At 41.8% G+C, this 27,817-nt stretch overlaps 1 protein-coding gene across 2 annotated transcripts in view; it reads right to left on the bottom strand.

Moving 5' to 3' along the window:
- The window catches only part of TNFAIP8 (TNF alpha induced protein 8), a 46,373-nt gene that overhangs the window by 14,714 nt on the left and 3,842 nt on the right, over positions 1-27,817 (bottom strand). Inside the window, exon 1 of one of the 2 annotated variants that reach the window (XM_066613986.1) lies at positions 6,688-6,779. The exons of the other annotated variant lie outside the window; for it this stretch is intronic. Within the exon in view, the coding sequence (XP_066470083.1) occupies positions 6,688-6,718 (31 nt within the window). The 5' untranslated portion in view covers positions 6,719-6,779. Of the gene's footprint in view, positions 1-6,687; positions 6,780-27,817 lie in introns of those variants that run through there. 2 annotated transcript variants of the gene reach the window in all.

Genomic DNA, 27,817 nt, shown 5'->3' with positions numbered 1-27,817 from the left:
GGATTCGGAAAGCAAGCAAACATGCCTGAGTTCAAACTTCAGACAGAGGTTTATTGAGGTTAAGCACTACTCAATCAATGAACATAGGGACACAAGACGACTCCCTGCTGGGGGCCAGATCTGGCCAAAGTTAACTACACCAGCATCCTGTTTCCCAAGATGTCCAGCCAGATATCGCCAGGGAATCCATGAGCAGAGCTTGCTTCCAATTTAATGTGCAAAAGCTTGGGGTGAAAGAACAAAACTGGGTCAAAGTAATAAGCCTATATGGAAAGATCAAACAAGAACATAAGTGCTAAATATGTTCTTTGACCAAAGCACCAAAATATTACTACATCTACCAATTTAGTTCTAAATCATATATTGCAGATTATGTTCAACCACCACTGTTCAATCCTTGGAAATGCAACTTTATCTTGATGAAACTGGAAGTGATTCAACTCACACAAAGAAGGCAATAATTATGCAAAATGCCCACATTAAGCAGTGTAGCTGAACTGTATAATATATGCTTTGTCCAAATTGTGTCGAGAATGGAAAACCAATTGCAGTGTTGGTTAGATGGTTTCAACTGAAACCAGGAAGTGCTGTTACAGTTTTTCAGATCCTGGCTTCATTATTTACGTAGTTTGCAGCCTCAACATTCAGTGGTAAGACTACTGGGGAATCCTTAAGCAGATTGCAACTCATACACTTGCTTTCATTTCATTTACTCTTGCAACCTGAAGCATTAAAATTAGATCTATTAACCCATTTCTCCCACATTTGGTCCCTGTTGCATTTATGCAACATTGGGCAGAAATGATTTAGGGCACAATCCTAACCCCTTAGGTCAGTGCTTTCCAGCATTGACATAAGGGCAATGCAACTCTGAGGTAAGGGAACAAACATTCCCTTACTTTGAGGAGGCCTCTGTGAGTGACACCCAATTACAGGATGCAGCACATGTCCCATTGGCACCGCTATGCCAGTGCTGGAAAGCACTGACATAAGGCGTTAGGATTGCGCCCTTAAATTGTTTAAGCTGCTTAGCTCTAACAGTTTATACTCATACATGTGCACAAAATAGTTCTGTTTCTGTCAGTACATCATGAAACAATTTTAAATAGCATGATAACCACAACCCGCTCTAAACAGCATCAAGTTCGACTTTTGATGTCCATACAACTGTGCTACCTGGACAGATAAGTCTAATAGCTTTGCTATCCTGGGCAGGACATTGCCCTTTTGGCAAATCTTGTAGAGCACAATCAATAATGTGGTTGGGAACTCTACATTTCCTTAACCACAAAGCACTTGGGTTCAACAGATTCCATAAGAGAAAAAGAAGCCTTCCAGCACCAATTTGTGTAGCCCAGCAACTGAACTGTACAAGTTCAGGTACTAAAACAAATAATGGACATTTTCTTGCATAAAAGCACATTTCTTTGCCATTTTTTTAGATTAAATGAAAGCAGTATTCCTAAAATTACATTTATTTTTATAAGCACTGATCTTTGCAATACATTTGAGTTGGGCAGGTACAAACAGAAAGATCTGTAATAGAAAGATAAAGGGTGGGGATACAGTTTGAAATAAATGCCTAGTCTTTGTGAAGTTATAGTAGTTTAATCTCATTGAAGCATTGTGTAATGAAATCAAAGTGCAAAGATGAGTGGAAGTCAATTCTCACTCCTCTGACAGCAACTGATGGCATTTAACAACTGCTGTGTCTACTAGAATACGCACATACAGAAAAAAAACCCGACTTTCAATCCATGAAATGAACTAACTTTCAGCCCTAGTGGTCTATATATGATTGTGTCTGTTCTCCACTTTCCCAACTGTACAATGAAATGGAAATGCATGAATAATAAGACAAGCCACAGACTTAGGGCCCAATTCTATCCAGGTTTCCAGCATTGATGCAGCTTTGGCATTGCACTGGCATCCTTCAGTCTTGGAAGACTATGGTAAGTAACCACTCTGAAAAGTAGTTCTGGAACAGCGTCTAGTGTGGCTGAAAAGGCCAATTCGAGAGTGACAATCCCTTCCACACTGGGAGCAAATGTAGTCTGTCCCTGGTGTGTCTCCCTGGCTGTGGGCCTTCCTTCTTTGCCTCTTTGCTTCAGTTTGTTGGGCAAGTGTCTCTTCAAACTGGGAGAGGCCATGCTGCACAGCCTGCCTCCAAGCAGGATGCTCAGAGGCCAAGGTTTCCCATCTGTTGTGGTCCATTCCTAAGGCCTTTAGATCCCTCTTGTAGATATCCTTGTATCACAGCTGTGGTCTACCTGTAGGGCACTTTCCCTGCACGAGTTCTCCATAGAGGAGATCCTTTGGGATCTGGCCATCGCCCATTCTCACGACATGACCAAGCCAATGCAGGTGTCTCTGTTTCAGCAGTGCATACATGCTAGGGATTCCAGCTCGTTCCAGGACTGTGTTGTTTGGAACTTTGTCCTGCCAGGTGATACTGAGGATGCGTTGGAGGCAGTGCATGTGGAAAGCGTTCAGCTTCCTCTCCTGTTGTGAGCGAAGAGTCCATGACTCGCTGCAGTACAGAAGTGTACTCAGGACGCAAGCTCTGTAGACCTGGATCTTGGTATGTTCCGTCAGCTTCTTGTTGGACCAGACTCTCTTTGATGCAGCTATGCCAATGGGATGAGCACTGAATCTTGCAGTGGTGGGGGGAGGGCAGTCATGGAGGCCTCCTCAAGTAAGGGAATGTTTATTCCCTTACCTTGGAGCTGCTGGAGAGTTGGATAGGACTGAGTCCTCAAACTCACAAAACTGTTTATCATAAGGCAACTCTTTAGTAGAACAAGCACATCAACTTATGCACCCCCTTTCACTTTCCATTCTCTCTCTCTTCTCATTATTCATGAAGTCAAGGAAGCTGGAGACAACATTCTTCCTGACTCCTTAGCTTGCCTCTGCCCACACTGGGTTGCAACACCACTGCTTTGTGCAACATGGAAAAGTACAACAACCAAAAGAGGTGGAAACGTATCAATTCTAATTAAATAAAAAGCATTTTAACAGGAAGGTAATTTGCATGTATCCCTACCATCACCAAGTGCCAACAGATATCCAAGAGTGTTAGGTTTCAGGATATTTAGCTTAAATTTCATTGTGCTGTATCTATTTTTTTCTCCCAATACAGAGGATACCTATAAATAGTTTGTGGGCCAAAATTTAATGGAAAATATAAACAAAGCATATTTCTATTGATTCAGAAGACAAAACACTGTGGTTTGGAAAGCAATCTAGTGGTTACAAGATTCTGCAGTTGCTACCCCCCCCCACCGGTGCTGACGCTGCCTTCTGTTCACGAAGAGACCATGGTCTCTTCTCCTCCTCCCACAACCTCTCTCACCAATGCCTGCTTGTAGCTCTGCTGTGCTCCCACCCCACCCTGAGTGCACCAGCATAGCATTCACGGATAAGAAGAACAGAGTTGCAGATAACAAGAGTGGATGGCAATTCTGCCCCTCACTGTATCTATTCACAGTGAAATTGCATATAAAGAGAACTGACTGTATAAGCTGATAGGTTCTGAGTTCTCTGTAAGCTTAGGAGAGAGATCTTGGGTACTGATGGAGAGCTTGATGAGTCAAGATCCGATCCTATCCTATCCAACTTTTCCAATCCAATCCTATCCAACTTTTCCAGTACTAATGCAGCTGTACCAACATCCAGTGGTAGGGGGGCAGTCACTGAGGCCTCCTCAAGGTACTTGATCCTTGATCAACTTGATCAAGGAACTTGATCCTTACCTCAGGGCTGCTTTGCAGCTGCATTGGTGTGGCGGCTGTGAACAAGCCTGTAAAGCAATTCATGTATATTATCTTAATGTTTTCCTTACAACAACCCACTATGGTAACTTAAGTTTTATTGTTTCCCATACTGAAGTTGAGGATAAGAGGGAGTAGCTTATCACAGGCCATGTAATGAGTTCACAGCAGAGGTGAGAACTGGGGAAATCCAAATTCATAGAACAGTCTCTTAGCCACTAAGCCACACCAGCTCAAAAAGGAAAAGAACAAAAAGAAAAAGGGAGACACCTTTTTGTTGCTGCTACTGAGTGACAGAAACCCTTGCATAGGTGCCACAAGTCACTCTTGAGGTCTATCAGGAGATCCTACCCTTCTGCAATTAAAGAACAATGTAGAAGTACAGTAAAATTGAAGACAAAACAAAAAATCCAAATACAGCAAGCAAACAGCCAATAGAAGATAAGGGACAGCAGGAGAGCAGGCTCAATGAATTTCCTTAGGAAAGCATCACTATCAAGGTGACAGCCCCTTGTAGTTACCTGCCTAACTTAAAAGATGCAGGACTGAAAACAATCCCTGCATCCTGCATCCAAAAGGGATGGAATACTATCATCAGGACCAAAGGCAATGCTTTTGCAAGCAGTAAATTAGGGCCCAATCCTATCCATCTTTCTAGCATCGATGCAATCACAATGCAGAGACTTGATGAGGCCTTTGTGATTGCCCCACCACCACAGAGTGCAGTGTGCAACCCACTGGCACGGCTGCATCAGCATTGGAAAGTTGGATCAGTTTGAGCCCTTCATTAGCAATCCTACCGTCACCTGGGAGTCACCTAGGAGTGAGCCACAATGAACACAGCAGAACTTCCTTCTGAGTAAACATGCACAGGTTTGGCCTACATATCAGTGAAAGTGCCTAATAATAAACAAGCTTCAGACTGAACTGAAATACTCTTTTGCATGATCAGCCGTTTGATTTTATCGTTTGTTTCCTTCCTTTCAGTTTTATTTTCCTCTCAAGATAAGTCATCTCTTCTATCTTACCCAAGACTAATGACAACCTACAATTTTTATTTAGCTCTCAAACATTCTCCAAATATTTAGGGCTATTTAGATAACAGCATAACTTTAAATTTAGACACAACTCAAAACACACACACATTTTCATTGGCACCAAAACAAGTGCTGCTATTCTTCACCTTCATTACCCCCCCCCCCCAAATAGAAACTACACACCCAGTTCCCATGTTTAAGACAGTAGTGACTTTTTTTTTTACAACTGTGCTTTGCACATGTGCACGTACACACAAATACACAACATATGCACACTTTGGAATCCCAAGATGCACAAATCCTTTCACTACTTCTGGCAAGTAATGAATCTCCCAGGACCATCACTGCAAAGCAGACACTGTCTGCACAGTTTAGTGAATTAGCATTTCAAAGACTGCAGTCCTATATGCACTTTCCTGGGAGTAAGTCCCATTGACCACACTGGACTTACTTGTGAGAAGACATGCTCCGGATTAAGCTGTCAGACCACTTTTCAAAGAATTTCTTCTAAGCCTGGTGTCATGTCATGACATGCTTGCTGCTTATTCATTTACTATATAAAAGGGCTGGGACTTGTGCGCTGCCAGAAGAATGCTGTGCTCAAGAGTTGCCATAGGAGAAAGGTTTAGTGCAGCTTACAACTGTTTGAGTTTGGATTCAGGGTTATCCCTTTGTTCGAAGAGGAAAGGGGAGCATGTGGAAGCTCTCAGCATTACAATCATTTATCAACACATTCAGTTATGCTGCAGTTCAGGTCACATGGCTTGAGAGCTCATCAGAAACACACATTTGTTCAGCTTAGCAGGATAAAGATCTATGCTGAGAAGTTTCAGAGGGTGGGGGTGGTGGGCTGCAATGGGACAATGAAAAACCTTCCTGCAGTCATGGAAAGGAGTTCTTAAGCTACCATTCTAAACACGCTGTCCTGGGGGCAAGCCCCACTACCCATAGTGGGACGTGCTCTCAAACATGCATAGGACTGTGTTGTTAGTTTGCTATCAAACTGGTGATCTGGTTAGTTAACAGTAGCCATTTACTGAATAGAAACTTGTCTGGCTTTCAAAGAAGAAAAGGGGGAAAAAATCAGGAAATTCCAATCATGTAAGCATACCTACATTTTCTAAGCTACCCTCCCTTCCCATACCCTTCTCTATACCTTTGGTTCAAATGGCTTTTATACTGAAGATGTCATGAAAACTCTTCTTTGCCTTCTTTCACCAAACACTCCACCCCACACCATCCCAAGATCAAACTGGGAGATAACTGTGTTTTCCTGGAATACTTTCAGCTCTTCCACATGCTCGTCTCTATACGATAGTAAGTGAACTAGTTTGTTCATATTGCCAAGTCTCGTTTCAGTTGTAGTGATACCAATTTAAACACATACACAAATACATCAAGCAGTGTGTACTTGCATTGGAGGGGGGGGAAGAGTTGCCAATACTGAAAAAGCTCCTTCCTAAAATAACGATCTTTCAGTTCTCAGTATTACACAACTTCCTTTTACAAAGGAACAGTGCATCTGAGTTTAAAAAGGATCTTCCCCTTTCCAGCCATCAGTGCTAGCGGAACAAACAAGCATTCAGATTCCCACTTTATTAATACTGTGCAGTGTTTTATAGTTATCTTGGCACAAACAGAAAAGCAAGCCTTGATGTCGAGGGGCTTTGCTGGCTGCATCGCCACTGAAATCTGAAGAGCAGTCTTTGGATGCCTTTGCTTTCTCCCCTCCCCTAAGAACAGTTCAGTGCTACAGTGAGCACAAATCTCCATTCATCATCTTCTGTTCCTGCCAGAAGCTGCTCTGAAAGCAAGGCAGACTTTTCCTGTAAAGCAACACCCCCCCCCCCACCCTGAGAAACTTTAAACAGCCATACCTTCTTTCGATTCATCTGCCTCGGCACTCATGGTTATCTGTCTAGAACAGGAGATTACAGCTGACGTGCGTATCTGAGAAGCAGTAAGTCAACTTCTCAAGAAAAGGGGTAAAAAAAGACAGAAAGAGGAGGAGGCTGGAATTGTAAGAGGAAAAGTTTGGTGAAGTCAACGAATCAGGGCTCAGCCGTACAAATCAGATTCCGCCCTCTTCTGAATGGCATGTGAGGGACTGTCTGGAAAGGAGCACCTTTGCAGACACCCATTTTATTTGCCAAAAGTGTGGCTCATACATTTTAGTCGCCCCGTTTAAGCCGTTGAAAGTGTGAGGTTTTTACTTGTTCCATGTTGTCAAGCTGCCTGCCTGAGAGAAGGGGGGAAAAAGAGCACAAAGTGAAAAAGGAGTTGAGACAAAAGAGCAGAAAGGAACCAGGTTTTAACACCCCATTTCTGACATGCTGAGAAGTAGCAGGGCCTACAGTCTCCCAAAGAGGCACATTTTACACCTAGAATAACACTTTCAACTACCAGGAATGAGCTTTGCGGCAACTGAGATGACTTCACTTTACACAAAAAGCAGCAAGTAGATTATCCAAGAAGAAGAAGACGAAAACACACTACACAGAAAATTATTGAAACAAACTCAGTACTTTTCAATACAATACAAATGCAATACTGTAACAAAAGCATTGTTTCTTCTGTATTTTAATTTTGTGTTTCTGCCTACAGCCTTTTCTTGGTTCATTCAAGTAGCAACTTCTGTCGACATTCATACAAAATATTTTTGCTCTCCATCCAATTATCAGTGCATTACAGGTCTCGGTCCACTGTTGAACCCAAGGTTCCAGCTCAGTTCAAGCATTGGACCAAATCATGGTTTGTGCTTCCAACTCGTATACCAGACAAACCATGATTCAGAGCATCTTGACACTTTCACGATCCTCTTGCCAAGACCTTGCAGCACTTACAATCGGCATGCTGTCTTCAACTGGCTCAGAAAGCTTTTGTAAAGAGCTGCCATTAAAGCCTGATCTTAAAATGCATCCTAAAAATTGGAAATGATAAAAGTGATTGGGTCAGAGCACAGAAATAAAGTAGCAGCTAAATTCATAATTGACCAAGTGCAAGCAACACTGCATGACTGAGACTTTGTTTTCTGATGCAACTGCAGCCCACTCTGACGGATGTAGGATTGCAGTGGCTCAGTGGCTTGCTGCAATTGTGCACTAACATGTATGGCTCAGTAGCAGAGGCGCTGTTCATACAAACAGCAGATGAGACAGCCTTGAAGAAGGAGGAAGTCATTGGGACAACCAGCTGTAGACCAATAACGCCAACAGCAAAATGGCCAGTTGCTAAAGTCTCTTATGGGCAAGATGTTTAACTCCAGACTAGCCTGGATGACATGAATGAATTAGATCAATCTCAAATCTGGTTTTTGGCACAAACTTTGGTGTGCCATACCAGCTACAGCTTCAGGACTTCCCTAGTTCAAATCTTGTCTCTGCCATAAACTCACGGGGTAACATTACACAAGCCACTTTCTCTCCGTTTCCCAGCAGCAATATGGGGATGACCGTACTTTGAGCCAGAACTGTTGTAAGGGCTACAATGAGATAATACATGTGAAGTGCTTTGCATGTTTAGAAAGCACTATACAAATGCTAAGTAGTAGAAAAAGATACCCTGGTTGCTCTGATCTACAACCAACACTGGGAAAGCTAGATCCCATTTAGGACACAGTCCTATCCAACTTCCCAGCACCAATGCACAACCGGTCATGCACTTCATCCTGCGGTGGGGGAGGGCCATCATAGAGGCCTTCTCAAGGTAGGTGAACAATTGCTCCCTGACCTCAGGACTGCATTGGTAGTGGAAAGTTGGATCAGATTGGGTTCTTAGGGCCCAGTCCTCTCCAATTTCCAGTGCTGGTGCAGCCATGACAAAGGGGCAAGCACTGCATCCTGTGGAGGGGAGGCAGTCACGAAGGCCTCTTCAAGGTAGGGGAACATTTGTTTCCTTACCTCAGGGATTCATTGCAGCTGCAATGGTGTTGGAAAGTTGGACAGGATTGGACCCTGAGTCTCCTGGACTGCTCGGTGGCTTGAAGTCATTGACCATGATATTTTATCTATTGACTACGGTATTATCTGCCCAGAAATGGAGTTAGAAGCACTGTTCTTCAGTAGTATCTTGTCACAAAGATTCCAGGTGCTGCTGGAAGATTTCTGGTCCATGGCACTTGGAATGCCACAATATTTTGTCCTCTCTTGCCTTCCTCCCCCTTCCAGTTTATTTAACCTCTATAAGAAAATGACAGAGAATTCACCAAGAGTTTGTGGTAAAGTGCAGCAGAGACATCCAACTCTATTGCCCTTTTTTAATCAGATCAGTGAGTGGCAATGAGTTTGCTGAACCAATGCCTGAAGTTAGTAAACGGCTGCATGATGAGGATTCATAAAATAAGGGCACAATCCTAACCAGGTCTACTCAGAAGTAAGTCCTATTTTGTTCAATGAGGCTTACTCTCAGGAAAGTGTGGTTAGGATTGCAGCCTAAAATTCAATCCAAACAAGATGGAGCTTGTGTTGGTGGAAAATCTGCTTGTTTACGGAAGTGATGTTCAGCCTGCTCTGGAACTAGCTGCAATCCTCTGCAAGAGCTAGTTCACACCTGGGAAGTGCTTTTAAATGGAGTATTTCATTTTTGTTGAAAAACCTATGCTGACTTTCTGTACGTTTCTTAGCTGGTTTTGACCTATAAACGGCCACTTCCAGGAGTTAGGTCAGTAGCTACTGGAGACAGGGTCTTTCCTGTTGTGGCACCCTGCCTCTGCGGCACCCAAAGAAGCTCTGCCTGATACCTACACAGATCTTCTTTAGTCACCAGAGGATGAAAATGTATTTTCCTGGATGTTTTCCAATTAATTTTGTCTTAAATGTATTAGAACATTTTTATGCTCTCTACGTTTTTAATTGTATTGCTTGCTTTATTCAGCAAAATGAAAGTTTCTGCATGCATTATTAGTATTAGTAATACATATAGATTCTGTATGCTGAATCTACATGCATTCTATTTTGCTTAGGTGTCAGATTGGTTTTATCAACTGGAATTGAACAATGACTGTGGTAGATTCTTTCAAGGCACATACTGAAGTAACTCAAGTTCTTGGGTTCCACAAGTTTGTCCTGGCCCTGTAATGATTTTTGAGGATATGCCAGCTATGCTGCGAGTCTTAAGTCTATTTTGGCCTTCTACTGATTTCTTTGTAGAGAGTACAGGATTCAGGGCCAGTGCATAACTGGGACATCTGTTATGATCATTAACAGACTCTGTTCATTGTTCTGTGTACTTTTCCTTTTGTAGCAATTCTAGCTATCATGGGTCACCTTTCTATGAACTTACTTCACACTACTGCATTAAGAATAGATCTGGTGAACACTATGATGTTTCAGTTTGTCCTAATAAAATACAACAACTCGTATTATTTTTAGACTCTTGACTTTCACTGCTGGTAGCTGAAGGCTGTCTGAGCTATCTAAGAACTTAGAGCCCAATCCTATGCTTCCCCCCCCCCCTCCTACCAATGCAGCCGCACTATAATGGCTACTGCATCCTGCAGGAGTGGAGGTATTCTATGCACAAGGGAACAATTACCCAGGTGTAAACTTCTGCAGCGCCTGGCAGAGGGGGGTCTACTTGGACCTGCACTAGCAAAATAATTAGCACAGGTCCATGTGGACCCGCGCCACGGGATTGGGCATGGGAAGTGGGTTAGTATTCAGCAGTCACTGCTGCCATCGAAGCTGCCCCTTTCCCTGACCCAATCTGCTCATCCCTTGCTCCCATCGCTGCCTCATTCTGCCCTTGTTTCACCCTCTCCTCACCCCTCCCACCTCCTCTGCCACCTTATCTCCATCAGTGGCATCTTCTCGCTGTTCTGGAGTGCACATAAAGACTTTGGCCTTCCTGCTGGCATTATAGCAGCATGCAGCTTCGCAAGCTGTTGGAACGCCTTTTACGACTGGCGCTGACTACTTTACAGCAGTCAGCACCAGTGGACGAAATGTGCTGCCATTGGTTTGCCCAGGTTGATTGGGCTGTTATTCTACTTCATGCCTGCTAACTGTGCCTGGCTATTACTGGTTTTGGAGGGTGCTGGTTTAATGATTTACGAAGAAAAAGTTTCAGAGGGGAGTATATTGCCCATTATACAGAGGAGATCTTAGCTACAACGAGGCCTGCTTGTATTCCAACTTAATCCCAAAGCCAGTTTCAAATTATGCTTTCAGATTTCAGTGAAAACAAGAACACTGGCTGGTTCTAAATCACTGTTTTATCAGCAGTGTAAGAGGAGATGAGAGGGTGGAATTCATCTTCCTAGGAGGATGGCAGTACGCCAACTGTTGAACCGTGACTCAGCAGCTTTGCTGAGTTTGTGCTGAGATTAATTAATAAGACTAGTAGAACCAGAAAATTGTTGCCTCGTAAAAATAATACTTTAGGCTACACTGATTGTTGACAACTGTAGTATCAGATTTCACAAGTTAAACATTTACACAATTTCTGACTGTAATGGGTTTTCTGAACAGATACATTCAAAGCTTGTGGGGGGGGGGGAGCCAGTGAGGTTCTGCTCCTCTCCACAAAATCTCTTATCAACTTTGCCACAGTTAGAGATAATATTTGAACAGTCATAAAAACAGAAGTTTCTCAATGAAATTGCTGCATTCCATGTATTTTGACTTCAAATACATCTCAATGGCAGTAAGAAAATCAAAGTGGTTAAGCACAATTCTTTGATATATTTCATGCCCTCACCTTTTCTTTCCAAAAACATGCCAAGTCACTAACAATTAAACATAACGGGATACTCTGCTGAGGGTCAGGAAATTCAATTTAGATAACATCTTATTCATGTCATTTTGCCTAACACAGAAAGTAATTTAAAAAATCCACTACTACTTCTAACAGGCATTTCAGTTTAATGCATATTAAAATGTCCATATTTGCTCTTCTGTGTTGGCACAGCACAGTTCCCTAACAAGTTCTATCCCAGTACAATGTATTATTTGTTAGTCTATTCTGGATCTATTCTGGATCCTCCCTCCTGATTTCAAATTGTAATCAAAGCATTCATGTGTTTTCTATAATATGTCCATGCTTATGGCACAGTCATAAGTAGTAGTCAGAGCTTCTGCAACATTTATGTCATATGAAAAGGTTCTTCAGTAAAACATATTTTTGTCTCCCCCATCCAGATGACTGACTTGGAACAGAATTAAGGACTTGAAATGTAAAATATGGGTCTGAATGTGAACACCAACTTTCATCTGATATCTCAAATTTCAAAGTTATCAAGTTACAATGTATTTGGTATCGTTCTTTCACTCCCGTAATACTCATGGGAATTAAGGTGAATATTGTGGCATACACTAGTAGCCACTGGCAAGCCAGACTATTTCCTAATGAAGGTGCACAGACTTCCTAGCTGCAGTTTCTCCCTATAATAGAGGTTCAACAGAATACATGAAGACTTCTTTAAGGCCTGATAAGGCTCATGGGAAGTTACGAATTTTTTTAGGATGCTTTTTTTCTAGAAAATGTAAGGAAAAGTTAGATTTTCATATAGCTCCTCGATTTCAGTGTGATAAAAATAAACTTAATTGGTTTATGTCCCCACAGATGCAAGATAGGGCAAAATGAAGTTTCATCTGCACCATAGATATTTGAAATAGGTCAGGTAAATTGCCTGCTATCTCATAGGAGACTGAAAATTAAGAATAGCATTCAAGACTTTTGGCTAACTCAAGGGCTTCAATTTTCCCTGTGAGATTTCAGAAACACACACAACTTATCTAAAATAAAACAAATACTTTTCCTTTAATAGATGAAAACACCCCCCACCAATGTCATATTAAAAGTTGTTTTTGAACCTTTTCTTATCTTCAAAATTTTTTTGCAATGAGTAGTAGCATTTTTGTTATTGGCTAAAATTAGGTAGTATTCAACAACATCAAATAATCCCTCCCCCCGAAATCTGCGTAATTCAATAGGCTGATTGAAAATAAAATAACAAACCACCTGCAAGGTCTAGGGTTCACCTTTAGAAAAGGCGCATCTATCAGTAAGCCACTAGGTGGCATTGCATCATTAAGACAGAATGCCCTGTTACATAGCGTTTTTTTCCTTCAAAAACAGGTTTGTGGTTTAGTATACAACGATTGGAAACATTAAGACACTGCAATAGCTTCGGCTTTAGTAAATTTCCTCAAAAGGAAAAGAAATTGTGTCAACACTGAAAATTGTTCTGACAAAACCAGTGTTTTCTTGATTACCACAAATTGTTAATATAATTTTATCTTCTTCACTGATTTCAGCATAACGCACAAAAGCCATTGATTTTCAAATTAAAAACAGAATTTACTCAGAGTCATAAATATCATGCAGGTACGATATGAAGAAGCATTCATATATTACAGCAAGGGCATAATTTAACTCCATTACAGTTAGGAGGAGGTCTAGTCTAGAGGATAGAGCCTCCGTCTGCCTGAAGATAACATCCACAAGGTCACCAGTTCGAGGCCACCGGCACCCTGCGACCTTGAAGCAGCTGACAAGCTGAGCTGAGCTATTTCCATCTGCTCTGAGCGTGGGAGGATGGAGGCCAGAATGTGAAGCCAGATCGGAATGAAACACCTGAATGTAGTGGTGCTTGAAAGAAAGAACCTTCTTTCAAATTGTAAAAATCCCTATTTAATAAGGGATATAAATAAAGCCTGCCTATGTAAACCGCCTTGAATAAAGTCTTGAATAAAAAGACCAAGAAAGGCGGTATATAAATACCTGTTGTTGTTGTTGTTGTTATTATAGCCCTTTCTATTTGTGAACTTTTAAAAAATTTTCCGATTTATAATTCATTTTGACATATGGCTTACAAGTTGTCCAATCCTATTCAACTTTCCAGCACTGATGCAGCTGTGATACAGCCCTTGAGGAGGCCTCTGTGAATGCCTCCCCTCTCCCCCCAGAATGCGGCACATGCCCTGTTGGCACAGCTGCATCAGCACTAAAAAGCTAGATAGGATTGGGTCCCCTTCAGATATACTGAAAACCAGATTTAACTAACCCAAAGCTATTTTGCAGGTGTCTTATCTGACCTCAAAATTCTATTTTTCCTTGTTCAAACCAGATTATTCCAATGCCATGTAACAAAACTTATTCATAGTACAAACAAAGAGAACAAGATCAACAGCAAAATGAAAGTGTTTGGTCAATAAAGGAAAAAGGTGACACTTGTTTTACTACACATTTAGTACCTCCTTGGGGAAGACATTGTACAGGTTTGTATTTTAAAAGCAGTTCAAACTTCAGTTTTGCAATGGAATCACAATGCTAGCTAAATATGTTAGATACATAGGTTTGTGAATACAAAGGATAATTCAAAGCTATTCTCCATCTGGGCAGACAGTAAACAGGATTTCTGGAATCTAACTCTCTTTCTCATCTATTGGATTAGACACTTTCTGCAAGAGTTACAGTCCAATGCTACATTAATCCCCACTTAGTGATGCAGTGGTGCCAGCTATGATGTATCCTGTGGGGGATTTTTGGCTGTTGGAGGTCTTCTCTGGGTAAGGGGACATTTGTCCCTGTAATGCAGGGGTGCCCAAACCCCGGCCCTGGGGCCACTTGCGGCCCTCGGGGGCTCCCAATCCAGCCAGCAGGGAGCACCCAGTCTCCAATGAGCTTCTGGCCCTCCAGAGACTTGCTGGAGCCCATGCTGGCCCGACACAACTGCTCTCAGCATGAGGGCGACTGTTTGACCACTTGCGTGAGCTGTGGGACAAGGGCTCCCTACACTGCTTGCTGTTTCGTATCTGTGATGCGGCAGCAGCAGTGAAGGAAAGGTCAGTGTTGCTTTGTGTAAGGCCTTTTATAGGCCTTGAGCTATTGCAAGACCTTTATTCATTCATATAAGTTCCATCTCTAATAAATTCATTTATGTAAATTTATTCAAATTTTAAATGTAAATTAATTTTTTTTCCTGACCCCCAACACAGTGTGAGAGAGATGATGTGGTCCTCCTGCCAAAATGTTTGGACACCCCTGCTGTAATGGAAGATCAGAAAATCATCAGGTGGATGATGTGGTGTTGTCAGCGATTCCATGTTTTGACAGCTGGTTGACAGCTCTGGGAAGGGCAGGGCTGGCTCCATAGCTGTAATCGATCAATGCCAATGGAGACTCTGATGGACACCTGAGCTTCATTTGACCTTGATGGGACTTTGAATGGACATGGTCTGAAGAGATGGCTCACCTGAGCCTAATTTGGACTTAACAAGGGGCTGCAGGAATAAAAAGCAGTCCCAGAAGGAACACACACACACACACACACACACATGGACGGACCCACACCCACACAGGGAGAAGGGGACTGCCAGGACTCTGCTGGAGCACACAAACAGGAGAGGACTGCCGGGACCCTGCTGGAGGACTCTGACACAGAGGAGGAGACTCTCTGCTGGAGAAGACACAGAGGAGGGACTCTGCTGCAGTGGACTGCTACTGGGAAGATTGGACTGTGCTTTGGAGATTGGACTGTGGACTTTGACTGAAGGCTTCAGACCTTTACCCACTAAGTTAACTAGAGTTCTGGGGAGGGGAAAGCCTCTGGACCAGAGAAATTCCAGGGAGTGTGTTTAGAGCAATAAATTTTGTTAATTGCTCAAACTGATAAGGGGTTCTGTTCATTTTCTTTGCACACTGCAGATGTTGCTCTTGGAGAAGGGGAGGTATTAATTAGCCAAAAAGTTGGCATGGGAGACAGAAATATTTGGACGGGACAGTCCCCTTGATTCAGAGTAAGCTCCAGCAGGTGCAATGGGTCTTCTTCCCCCATCAGCTGTTATTTGCCTTAGGAGAGAGGTTCTTATTGTGTTCCCTCCTTGGGAGAGGACAGATCTGTACCAGAACTGCAGTGCAAAGGCAGAAGAGTTAAACCCGTCCTTCCTGCACACCATGCTCCACAATTCCTCCTGCAGCTATGTAAGCACCTCATAACACATAGACCAAAGGAAGCTTTAATGCAACAGGAGTATTATCCCTTATATCAGGGGTGTCAAACTCATTTAATACGGAGGGCCAAATAGCATTTGTGTTGCTTGCTGAGGGCCAGAAGTGACCTCATTAAACAGGAAATGATGTAATTAACCAAGTCATGACCAGAAATAAGCACTTTTTTCTCACTTAAAAACTCATATACAAATCTTGACAATATTTTCAAGATATGGGACTCTCAAATTATCATGCAGGCTGCCCTTTCAGCAATGAGATTTCAATACAGCTCAGCAGCTGAGAGCAGCTGATGGTGCAAGGAAAGCCGGATGGCCGGATAAAGAGCTTCCATGGGCTGCATCTGGCCAGCGGGCCTTATATTTGACACCTCTGCCTTATATTGTTCTTTAGACAGCATTCTCAGCTAAAATGAAACATTTAGTTAGAAAATGATCATCTATTCACATATATTTCCATTAGGACTATGCATTCCACCTAATATGGACAAGAAATGAGTGAGAGATGTAAAAAGTAGCATTCCAAGACCTTTGCCATATTTATGAAATAATTTATAGTACAGAATCTCAGCCAGTTTACAGGAGATTTGGGATTAATCAATCTTTTGGGAACCTCTGAAAGAGGAAACAAGGAGGTTAAGTTCCCAATTAGTTCCCTGAATAATGAACTAATCTTAGAACACAGTCACAGTAATTCCTAAAAATATCACTGTGTTATAGGAGGCAGAAAGGGAAGTTCAAGATTTGCATACAGCACTACTGCTATGATATTTAGAAGAAAATGCTTCGTATAAAAAAAATTAAAGACTCCTGCTAATGAGATATAAAAAGAACTTAATTCAGACACTTTAGCTTCCATGTGCAAGTCCAAAGTTAAGGGCTCCCCTCCTCATAAAAGCTGAATGGCAATAATACAAATTCCCTCTTCCATTACATTATAACACTTGCATGAGCAGCATAACCTACAAATCCAAAGAAACTAAGTTATAAGAAAATTTACACAGTACTGTATACTGTTTTTCAACAAAGCAGTTCACAATGCAGTTCATACAGCAAAACATAAATAAAAGATTCTCTATCCTCCCCCTGCCCCAATATTCAGAATCTAAAATGATGAAAAGAATAGCAGAAGTCGCTAGAAAAGATTCTATGCTGGGGTTGAAAAGAGACAGTTATTCTCTCTCCGATATATCTACGAGCACTGCTTTAGAAGGTGTCTCTTATATTTAGGTTAATTCAATTGCAGTACTATTCCAGACAAGGTATCACAACTGTCAAATAGTAACCACCAAAGACCAGTCTGCATACCACATGCAAACAGAAGTAGGCTAACTAGCTTTCTACTACACCAGCCTGCCCACAGTCACCATCTAGGTATTCAGAACCAATATGGAACCAGAAGCGACCCCTATATATGATCCCACCTAGAACAAGCAACTTCCTAGTCAAAGAGTAACTGGATCTCCCAACTTATCTGCACCAAATTAGTTTACAATGGAGTTAACCCACAGGTGTCTCGCACAAACAGAAAAGCACTTTTGCCCATGCAAGGTAGCACTCCCAATTTCTGCCAATTTGCCCCTCCTGTGACAGCTCCCCTGCATCCCATCCCATCCCATACTATGTTAGAAGATCCTGTGGTCCTCAAAAGTGGATAACAGCAGTAACCTACAGCAGAAACTAATGTGATGAACTCAAATTGGGCAAAAGGCATCAAGGAGAGCAGAACACTGCTACAGAGTGCAAGAACAGAACACTAGTCAAAGAGGGAAAGTATGATTTGCGGCTCTGATCTCATTTGGAAAGTATGCAACTACAGCATTTCTATTGGTATCAATGGCCAATGTTCATCCATTTGGCATATACATGGACACACTGCAGTAAGCTCTATATTGTGTGCATTTCCCAATTTAGCACTCTGCAGAAACCACCCTCCAACACAGTGTCAGCTGGTGGAAAAACACAATCATCAAGAACAACAGAATTTAAGCCCTAGACAATGGGCCTGGAAAGAAACAGAAACAGAAAGAAAAGCTAGTGAGACTGGGGTGAGTGGGGTGTGAATATACAAACCATTTGCAATAGTTTTTCTTTAGCATGAACTGGGATGAATTAAACATCAGACACAGCAAGGCAAGGTTCCCTTACACCCTTAGGATGCTGAGTTCTATTAAACTAAGTGGGTGAAAGCAGCAATTCCACCCCTTCCCACTTTCATTTGGTATGCTATGGATTCAATTAAAAAATATTCAGCAAACAATTCATGCTGTTGTTTCAACAACCTCAGTAGAAATGCGCGGCAGGCAAAAAATGGACACAGGTTTTGTCCAGAAAACCTTCCAAATAGTCAAATTAATCTTGGGGCCCAATCCTATTCAACTTTCCAGTACTGATGAAGCCACAATGCAGCCCTACAGTAAGTGAACAAAAGTTCCCTTACCTTGAGGAGGCCTCTGTGATTGCCCCTCTACAGGATGCAATGCAGTGTAAGTTACATAAGAACATAAGAACAGCCCCACAGGATCAGGTCATAAGCCCTTTTAGTCCAGCTTCCTGTATCTCACAGCAGCCCACCAAATGCCCCAGGGAGCACACCAGATAACAAGAGACCTCATCCTGGTGCCCTCCCTTGCATCTGGCATTCTGACATAACCCATTTCTAAAATCAGGTGGTTGCACATACAACCATAAAATTGCACATACAAGCATAAAGAAATGTTGGCAGAGCTGCATCAACGTTGGAAAGTTGGATAGGATTGGGCCCTCAGTTAAACTGGTTTTGAAGACAGCGCCTAAGGCTAAATTCACATATACTTAAAATTATATTGTAAATCCCTTAAATCAGTGGATCTCAAACTCACCAGGAGTTCGAGAACCCTGGTAAGTCTTTGCAGGGGCAGAGGAGATGGTGGTGACACGATCGCCAGGATTGCACAGCTGCCAGGAACCAAGAGGCTTTAAAAAAACTTTTCCCTCTCTGTGCTGGCCTCTGAGGGGTGAGGAGAGTTCTCTGTAGGGCTCCCCATGCCTCAAAACAATGAAAAAATGTGTTTGCGGCCCACTTCAGGTTTTGTAACCGCAATCTGGAGGCCGGCGCTGAAAGCAGTAAGTTTTTAAAAGCCTCTTGGTCCCTGGCTGCAGTGCAATCCTGGTGATCAGGTTGCCGCCATTCCCCCATGCCTTAAGGGGGTAGAGACAGGGCTTTCTGGGCTGGTGAGTTGCAACCCACCAGTCTGAGAACCCCTGCCATAAATCCAAAAAATACATACTGACTCTTTAAAAAACTACAAGAGGGTATGCAGGTACCGAGAGCAACTGAAGGAGGACAGATTAATTCTCCCATATCATGCACACTCCAGGGTACATACTCAGTGACTAGAATGTCAGGCAGAATCCCACATTATTTAAATTCTTGTTTTTTCTCTCTTGTTTACCAAGCGCATACATTTGAATTTGCACATGTAAAGTGGACATAAGACATGGGCTGACTACGCTCAAATTGTTTTATTTGCATCTGCAGCATAAAGTTATTTCCCTACTAACTCTTCAAAGGGAAGGGCCAAAACACACCTACAAAGGTGTGCAACTAAATATTGAACCATTAATGATACACACTACCAGTTGATTAGCTGGGTCAGGGGGGATCAATTTGTTATAGAAGAAAGAGTGGCAAAGATATAGGAAAAGTCATCCATCTAGCGTGTCCCTCCATCTTCCTCCCATGTTTCCATTTGCCTTTTTGATTTTCAAAGAGCAGATTTAAGAATCTTGCATTTTCTGATAGACCCAAGAGCTGCCAATGTTTAAGCATAAAGAAACATTGGGCCCCCTCATAAAAAAGGAGATCTGTAACCTGCTGTATTTGACTGAATACTTTGAACCATGTTACTGCTACTGTTCACCTCTCTGCACCATTTTCTACCAATATGCATTCTGTGCCATGGTGTAATATTAACCCCTGATCCCTTCCAAGAGGAGGATCCTATTCGTCCTGCTTATTAAGAGTATTCTCTAGAATTATGGATGGGTTTGCATTTAGCCTACATAAAATTCTACATACATACAAGAAGATTAAGCAAATCTCTTAAACCCACTTAAAACAACTGTTTTGCAGTGTTATGCTTGAGGGCATTAGGTTATTAGCATTCCTTAAAGGCTTCTTATTAAATGATCTACAGTAGTATCCAGAGTTGTTTACTCTGGAGGGAAGGAAACTCTGGATGCTATCTCTCCCTAGAAATTTAATATAGAGAAAAACATATTTGGCAGGTTTTCATTATTTTCTTGCAATATTCTGACAGTGTCCCAAAGATATTCTTACTAGAAAATGCCATGAAATAAAAGAAAATAAGTTGTTCAAAAACTCTGGGAAAATAACATTTTCTGCCTAACAAGGTCTGCCTAATTTTCTTCTTACCTACGCACAGTTGTCTAGCAGAGTTTTGATACCTGAAAAACTGTGTTAAGCAAACAACAAACATTTTGAGAGTTAGAACTTTTTCTTTCCTTGTGAGCAGACTTCAGATGCTTAATTCTGCATATGAAATATCAATCTGTTATTTCCGTTTGTAGAAGTTATCAAACTATCAAATAAGATACTAAATGCTCATACTAAATAAACATAAACCCAAACCCTACTTTTACAGAACCCTACTTTTCCTTCATCACTAGCCCTCACTTGTCCTATTCTATATGATTTTATTTCACTCCTTTAAAACACTTATAAAGATAATAACTTTACAGGGCTAATCTGAGGTGCTTTTCTAGTCACTGGTCACTGCTCTTGACCAGTCTACCACCTTCAAGAGTTTCAGTTATTCTTCCCCGTCCTTCCAGGACATTATTTTTTTCATAGCTCTTCCTGTGCTTCTCCAGCACCATATCCTGTTCTTCCATCCCCATCCCATAACCAATAGTAATCATGAGAATTATGAATTCATACATCATGAGAATTATGAATTCTGTCATAATTATGAATTATGAATTCTTATTTATCAAATAAGTATGTTAATTTTTATTACTGCAAATAAGCCGTAATAGAGAGATTCTTGTGAAATGTCTTGAACTGTATGCAAAATGCATTCTTGTACTTTGTTCTGCAAACTACAATGAACATTCCAAATACTTTTAGGGGCAGCATTTCATTCATGGAAAACATAACTCAATTTGTGATTAAGGCAGGATAGAGTAAGTGTATGCATTTAGCAGATGACAGAAGGCTGAAACTTCTGGCACCCTGGTTGTCATTTGCTAGAAGCAGGAAGTATTTTGCAACAGTCCCTTCCTTTTGACAGTTTTATTGGTATCTGATGACTCCAAGCCAAGTGGAAGTAAAATTGCGAAATACACTTTTGAGATAGCTATTACAAGAGATGGCTGTGGTCTTAATTACTAGTCTTGGAATTTCTATTTCTGGCTAATTAAACAACACATTATCTTCTTAACAGGTTTTGTTTGTACAGTACATTCAAGGCAACAGAATGTTTATACACTAAAGGCAACTAATGTCTAAAAAGTAGGCTTTAAAGTCTAGCTAACTAATGTGTTTAAAGATCAGGATAAACTTCTCTATAAATGTATACGTAATTTAAAACAAAACTTGCTGTGCTTGTTCAGTTCAAGCATCCATTCAATCCAGTGTCCCAAATCCAGCAGTGGCCACCCAGATATCTCTGACAGCTCATATAGGGCATGGTTCACAGCTTCTCTTTGTTTGTTCCCAACATCTGGTATTCAGAAGTATATTGCCTCCATAAACAGAGATTTCATTCAGTTATGGGTAGTAGCTATTGATACAACATGAATTTGTCCAACCTATATGGGTGATCACATCTTACAGCAGTTAATTCAACAAGCTAAATACACGGTGTTTGCAAGAAAAATAAAACTGAACCCTCTTGTCTCTCCTAAACCTACTTCCAGTCTCTCTCATTGAATGACCTCTAGTTCTTGTATTATGGTATACAAATAACATTTTTGCCATTCTTTAGCTATGTCAGCAGAGTAAAAAAGACATCTGCATTTTCAGTTTTCGTCCAGCTTCCCAGCATAGGTTTTCAAAGCAGGTACTGGTTATAAGAAGTATATATATTTCTACAACAACATATTCCAGTTTATCAACATCATACACTCATAGGTCCAATTAATTAAAAACATGATCCATCTCTTGCTCTCTAGTACATATTGAGAATTCACTTTCAATACAAATGAGTGACTGAACTCACTCATTCCCACACCACACTCTGTCCTGTCTCTGCCCCTTCCTCATTCATAACCCCCCACCCAAAAGCCACTTCCTCATTTCAGCCTATCCAAGCATGTGCTGAGAAAACCATACCTATGACTTTGGATTAGCAGCCAACAGACTGATGCTGCCCCTCCCCCCCCCAGGCCAATTGCAGGGTTTTGGAAGGAAGCAAGACTGACTCAAGAGCTTCATCAAATTTCCCAGGATCAAGTTAAACTCATTACAACCACCTTTCAACCAGTTTGCTGGTTGAAAATACTATAGTGCTTGGCCTGGTTGTAGGCATGGTAATATAGCAACATTGGATCAAATAAGCTTGATCCGAGCAAATGGTTTTGCTCCCATGTCCATTCCTGGGGCTAGGACTGAGGGAAGGTAATGTAACAGGCTGCATTCTTCCTATGCCCAGCCCCAGACATCAGCAAAGGAAGTGATGAACACCTGCAGGTACATTAATTTCAGGGAGAGTTGGGTAAGGGGGGTTCCTCTTGACCAAGGGTGCCCAAACCCCAGCTCTGGGGCCACTTGCAGCCCTCGGGGGCTCCCAATCCAGCCCGCAGGGAGCACCCAGTCTCCAATGAGCTTCTGGCCCTCCAGAGACTTGCTGGAGCCCATGCTGGCCCGACACAACTGCTCTCAGCATGAGGGCGACTGTTTGACCACTTGCGTGAGCTGTGGGACGAGGGCTCCCTGCACTGCTTGCTGTTTCGTATCTGTGATGCGGCAGCAGCAGTGAAGGAAAGGTCAGTGTTGCTTTGTGTAAGGCCTTTTATAGGCCTTGAGCTACTGCAAGACCTTTATTCATTCATATAAGTTCCATCTCTAATAAATTCATTTATGTAAATTTATTCAAATTTTAAATGTAAATTAATTCTTTTCTTTTTCCTGGTCCCTGACACAGTGTCAGAGAGATGATGTGGCCCTCCTGCCAAAATATTTGGACACCGCTGCTCTTGACTGTAGTCTGATTTATTGCAAGGGATATTGTCTCTGCCATTGTCAGAGCCTCTGTCTAGTCTCACTCTCCTGTTCTGTCCTAAGTTGTTTACATGCAATTAACCAATGTCATTATGTGGCAGGTAAGCCCCCACAACTTATCGAGCATAGTAAGTACACACTTTGCATCAGAGCTCATGCTCTGTTTGTATCGTTTGCAACAGTGCTCAAAAGCAGAGCAGCCGAGAGCACAGAGCACAGTATATATTTCAATACAGCATGATGAATGGAACAATTTATTTAGCAGAACATCATGGAAACCTACTGGGCTCGCAAGATTAGACCTTCCAGACTTCATCAATATCTATTTGCCAGTCTTCATTTCCAAACATCAGGGCAGGTCACATGAAAACATGACATAGCACAGTCATTGTTTTGCCTTAAAATATTTATTGTTCTTTGCTCCTTAAGGCTCCTTGCACCACAAGCGCAAAACAAAAAGTTACTACTATGAAAGTAAAATCTTAAAATGTGCAGCGATTCTTGTCATTCCTACTATGAGATCTGTCTCTCCGTCACACACAAATGTAATTCTTCTTTTGCTACCACAATACAAGTTCCATTCATTGCAGCACAAACCTTTTCCATTCTGCAAATTTCATAAAGTCTCCCACTAATGAACTTCACAATACACTAATTGAATGATATGTTTACTTTCCTTGAGCAGTGTGTCAACAAATTAGTTTCTAAACCTACTATGCAAATCTTAGGACAACCTTGTTTGCATTACTCCAAGTAAACAACTGATTAAATGACAATATGAAATAGATGCTTCAATTCAAATACTTTCCACCTGTTTTTTATAATGCAAATGCTACTATTTTTTTCCCTTTCTATTACACATATGCTATAAAATCTTAGACACATTCTATTTATAAAAGCTAAAATTGACCAAGAATGGAGCAGACAGAATTTTACAAAAGTGACAGTTGGGGTGAAAGAAGTCCGATGATGCCCAAGATGCCAATGACCATCTCTGAACTCCAACCCTAGTGCAATCGAAACTTTTATATCCATTACAATAACTGCATACAATGGGACAGCCTCAGGAAAGTGTGGATAGGTTTGCAGCCTTAGAGCCCAATCCTATGCATGCCTACTCAGAAGTAAGCGCCATTATACTCAATGAGACTTACTCCCAAGTAAGTGTGGATAAGATTGGGCCGTTACACAACAACTTGATATGTGAGAATTTCAGTCAGATCATGACTTCCACAGAAGGGAAAAACACATTTATATAGACACATGTAAAGAAAGTTCTTATTTTATACAAGAAGTTCAGAAACAACTTCAGCAACAGACAGCATTCAAATTACAGTAACTTTCCTTTGCAGCAACACCAGCAATCCCTACAGTAACTGAATGTCTATTTCTTAATCATGCCACTGGTACAGGAAACGAAGGTTGCAATCCTATCTACTCTCTGTTGGGAGTAAGCCTCAGGGAATGCAGTGGAAATTACTTCTGAATAAACATTGATCTGTAAACAGTATCTCAACACTAATACTGATGGATACATAAGAGGGGTTACACACCACCACTCTACCAGTGGAGAACTGGTATCCCTATAAGGAACTAAAAGGGGAAAAAATCTCTAGTCATAATGGCCGTGGTGTCTCCTGAATCTACACCCTCAGGCAGTAGACTGGTTGGAGGTGCCCATCTCTGTCTACAGCAGCGATTTTCAACCTTTTTCATCTCATGACACACTGACAAGGTGCTAAAATTGTCAAGGCATACCATCAGGTTTTTGACACTGGACAAGGCACACCATGCTGCAGTGGGGGGCTTGCATCATCCATTGACCCTACTAATAAATGACCTTCTCCCAAATTCCTGTGCCACACTTATGGACCACTCACGGCACACCAATGTGCCACAGCACAGTGGTTGAAAATGGCTGGTCTATCGTGTCTCTACTGCTCCCACTTCCTAGAGAAAGGGGAACAAGAGGAAGAAGAAAGGTGGAGGAGACAAGATGATGAGTTAGAACACTGGAGAAACAGACTGGCATATCATCAGGTAAAGGGGGTAGCATCTGGCATGCTACCTCAGGAGACCTTGAGTCGGCCCTGCTTATCCTCACCCCTAACAGTGCCATTCAGAAACTCATTCCCGATCCCAATTGAACACTGGATAACTTCTTTGACTCTTTACTGCCTCTCTTTGGATTCTCCTAAGTACACCTCTATCAAGCATTTCTTCTGTTTGAGATCATCTGCTGTGCTCCGAGGCTTTTTGCCTATCCTATACAGTAATTGCCACACATTTCCTGGATCCCATTGCCCCTTGAGGAATTCTCTGCATTATGATCACAGCTGTAATTATTCTAAAATCATACTTCATAAATACAGACATTGGGATCAGCTACAGAATTCAATAACATGTAAATTCTAGCCTCTCCCCCAAAACCACCCCCAAGCAATGTTCTAACCCTTAAAGGTACAGAGTAAAGTGTGCAGCCATGGGAAAAGAAGATGGGTACTCACACAGATGTGTAAACAGACAGTACAAATATATTATTATGGTGCTTTCAACTTGTTCAAAATTGTTTGGTGTTAGGAGTGAGCACAGAGGCAGCCTACTTATGTGGTTGCATTGCAGTGAGGCTTTTTCTTCAAGGGGGGGGAGGAAGTCTCCTTAAAAAGCGGGGGGGGGCTCAACGAAGGAGGAGCTGTGCTGGGGACAGTAGTCTGAAGTCTAGGTGAATTAATATTTTCAAAAGGAATCTCCAAATGAAAAATAATCCTGCTGAAATGCATGGAGCTTAAAAGCAATTAACTTTAGCTGGTTCTAAGAAATGAACAAATATAGTGAAAGTGTGGGCTGTCCAACACCTAGGATTCTAGGACATCAGCAGGCATTGTGTGGGAAATATTGAGATGTGTTTTATGTTACGAAACCTGTAGTTTCAACAGTGAAATTCATTTGCTCACATGAACTTAACCATAATCAATTCCACCAATTTCTGGTGGAAGCTGAATGCCAAGATTTGCCCTACCAAGTTCCGATTGATGGTTCCGTTGTGGAAAGGTTTTGTTGTGATGTTTTGAGCTTAGAACTGAAATTTAAATGTTCTCAAATACAAACAAGCAAGCAAACAAACAAACCTATCTTTATTCACAAATAGCGAATAGCTTTGGAAATCAGCATTTTGTAGACTTGACCACGCACATGAATGACTTGAATCTCAGAATACAAGGTCAAGATAATCTTATCTATGACATGCATAGCCAGATGAAAGCATTCTGGCAGAAACAACTTCTTTTTGAGTCTCAACTGAAGAATGATGATCTTGCTTGTTTTACATGTTGTGACATATTCAGCCCAGAAACTGAGAATGTTTTCTGCCCTGGAAAAATAGTTTCAGGAGTGTTTTTTCTGACATGGACAATTAAGCAGGAGAAATAAGGATCCTTCAAAACACATTCGATTGCAGTGGCAAAAGACAGCCATCTGAACTTCCATGAGAAGTGATTGACCTCCAATCGAAAGACAAGTTGAACGACAAACATAAGGAAGAGGATCTGGTAGAATGCTACAAGTGTCTGCCAGGCGATGAATTCTTTTTTCTCCAAACATTGCCTATGGCTTGATTTCAGCCTTTGACACTATTTACCTATCTGAGCAATTTTTTTTCAAAGATGAAGTATGAAAAATCCAGCTATATGTCAAACTTGCCAATGAACACTTAAAATCAATGATATTGATTGGGGCCACTACATTGGCACCTGAGTTTGATGACATTTTGACAACAAAACACTAGTACCATACCTCTCACTAATCAAGTAAATTTGTGCCAACCAAAATTGTGAGTTGTTATAAATTAAGTAAAAATTGATGTGACTTTTGATAGCTTACTGACCTACTCCTTTCAGATAGGCCCCTGTGGCTTTGCAAAAGCCATGGCAGGAAGGGAACCAATTGCTGCAGCAAGATCTCACTGGCACCTGTCGGTTGGATAACTTGCAATGGTGCTGCTCCTCAGTGATCATGAGCCCCTTCCTCAGTGAACATGGGCAGGTAGTGGCAGGGGGTCAGGAAGGGCAGCATACTGACAGCCATGCCCCAACAGATATCGGTAATCAAGCACAGAGTATGGTGTCTGTGTGGGTAGGTAGCCCACTGGGTAGAACCCTGTGTCACATGCAAGCCCAATGACTGTTTATGTAGTGTTTCTTTTGATGGGTCCATATGCTATGGTCCCCCAGTCAAACTTGCCTGTTTGCATTGATACAAGTTGTTGAATGCTAGATGGGGTGCCTTTTGCTTGTCTCCTGCTGTGGCTGGATGGTTCGAGAGCAGCTCTGTGGAGTAGCTGGTACATATTCTAGAGCTGTCTCCCTCTCTTCTTCTAACCCCTGCCATGGGCGTTTCTGGACACTCATGCACAAGGTGAGTAACTTGCTGGTTAAGGTAAGACATTTGGGCTTGAATGTATTTTACCTGACTCCCAACCTGTGTCTTTGTACAGCGAGCCACCAAGCACCCTGCTTTTCCTGTATGTTTCTGAGGTTCCCCTTGTGTCTTGTTCAGTCCCTCGCCTGGCATGAGGGCTCCTTCCATCTGGTGAATAGCACCACTTGAACTTGAGCCCTTTGCCATGGAGAGGCTTGTGTGTTTGTTTCACATGGTTGCCTTCTTCCAAGGGAGCTGTCTTTCTGCCCTTGCTCTGCTCAAAAAGGTATTCCGTGGATATGTATGTCTGTGCAAGTGAAATGGAACGACGTGACCCCTGGGTGCAGGAGTTCCTAGGAATTCTTTGCTTTCCCCCCTTTGTTGTTGATGCCACTGATACTTGTAGGAGGTGGGGTG

This window comes from Tiliqua scincoides, chromosome 2 (genome assembly GCF_035046505.1).
Source record: "Tiliqua scincoides isolate rTilSci1 chromosome 2, rTilSci1.hap2, whole genome shotgun sequence".
NCBI lineage: Eukaryota > Metazoa > Chordata > Lepidosauria > Squamata > Scincidae > Tiliqua > Tiliqua scincoides.
The sequence above is the reverse complement of the archived record's forward strand: the minus strand, read 5'-3'. Positions and strand labels throughout refer to the sequence as shown.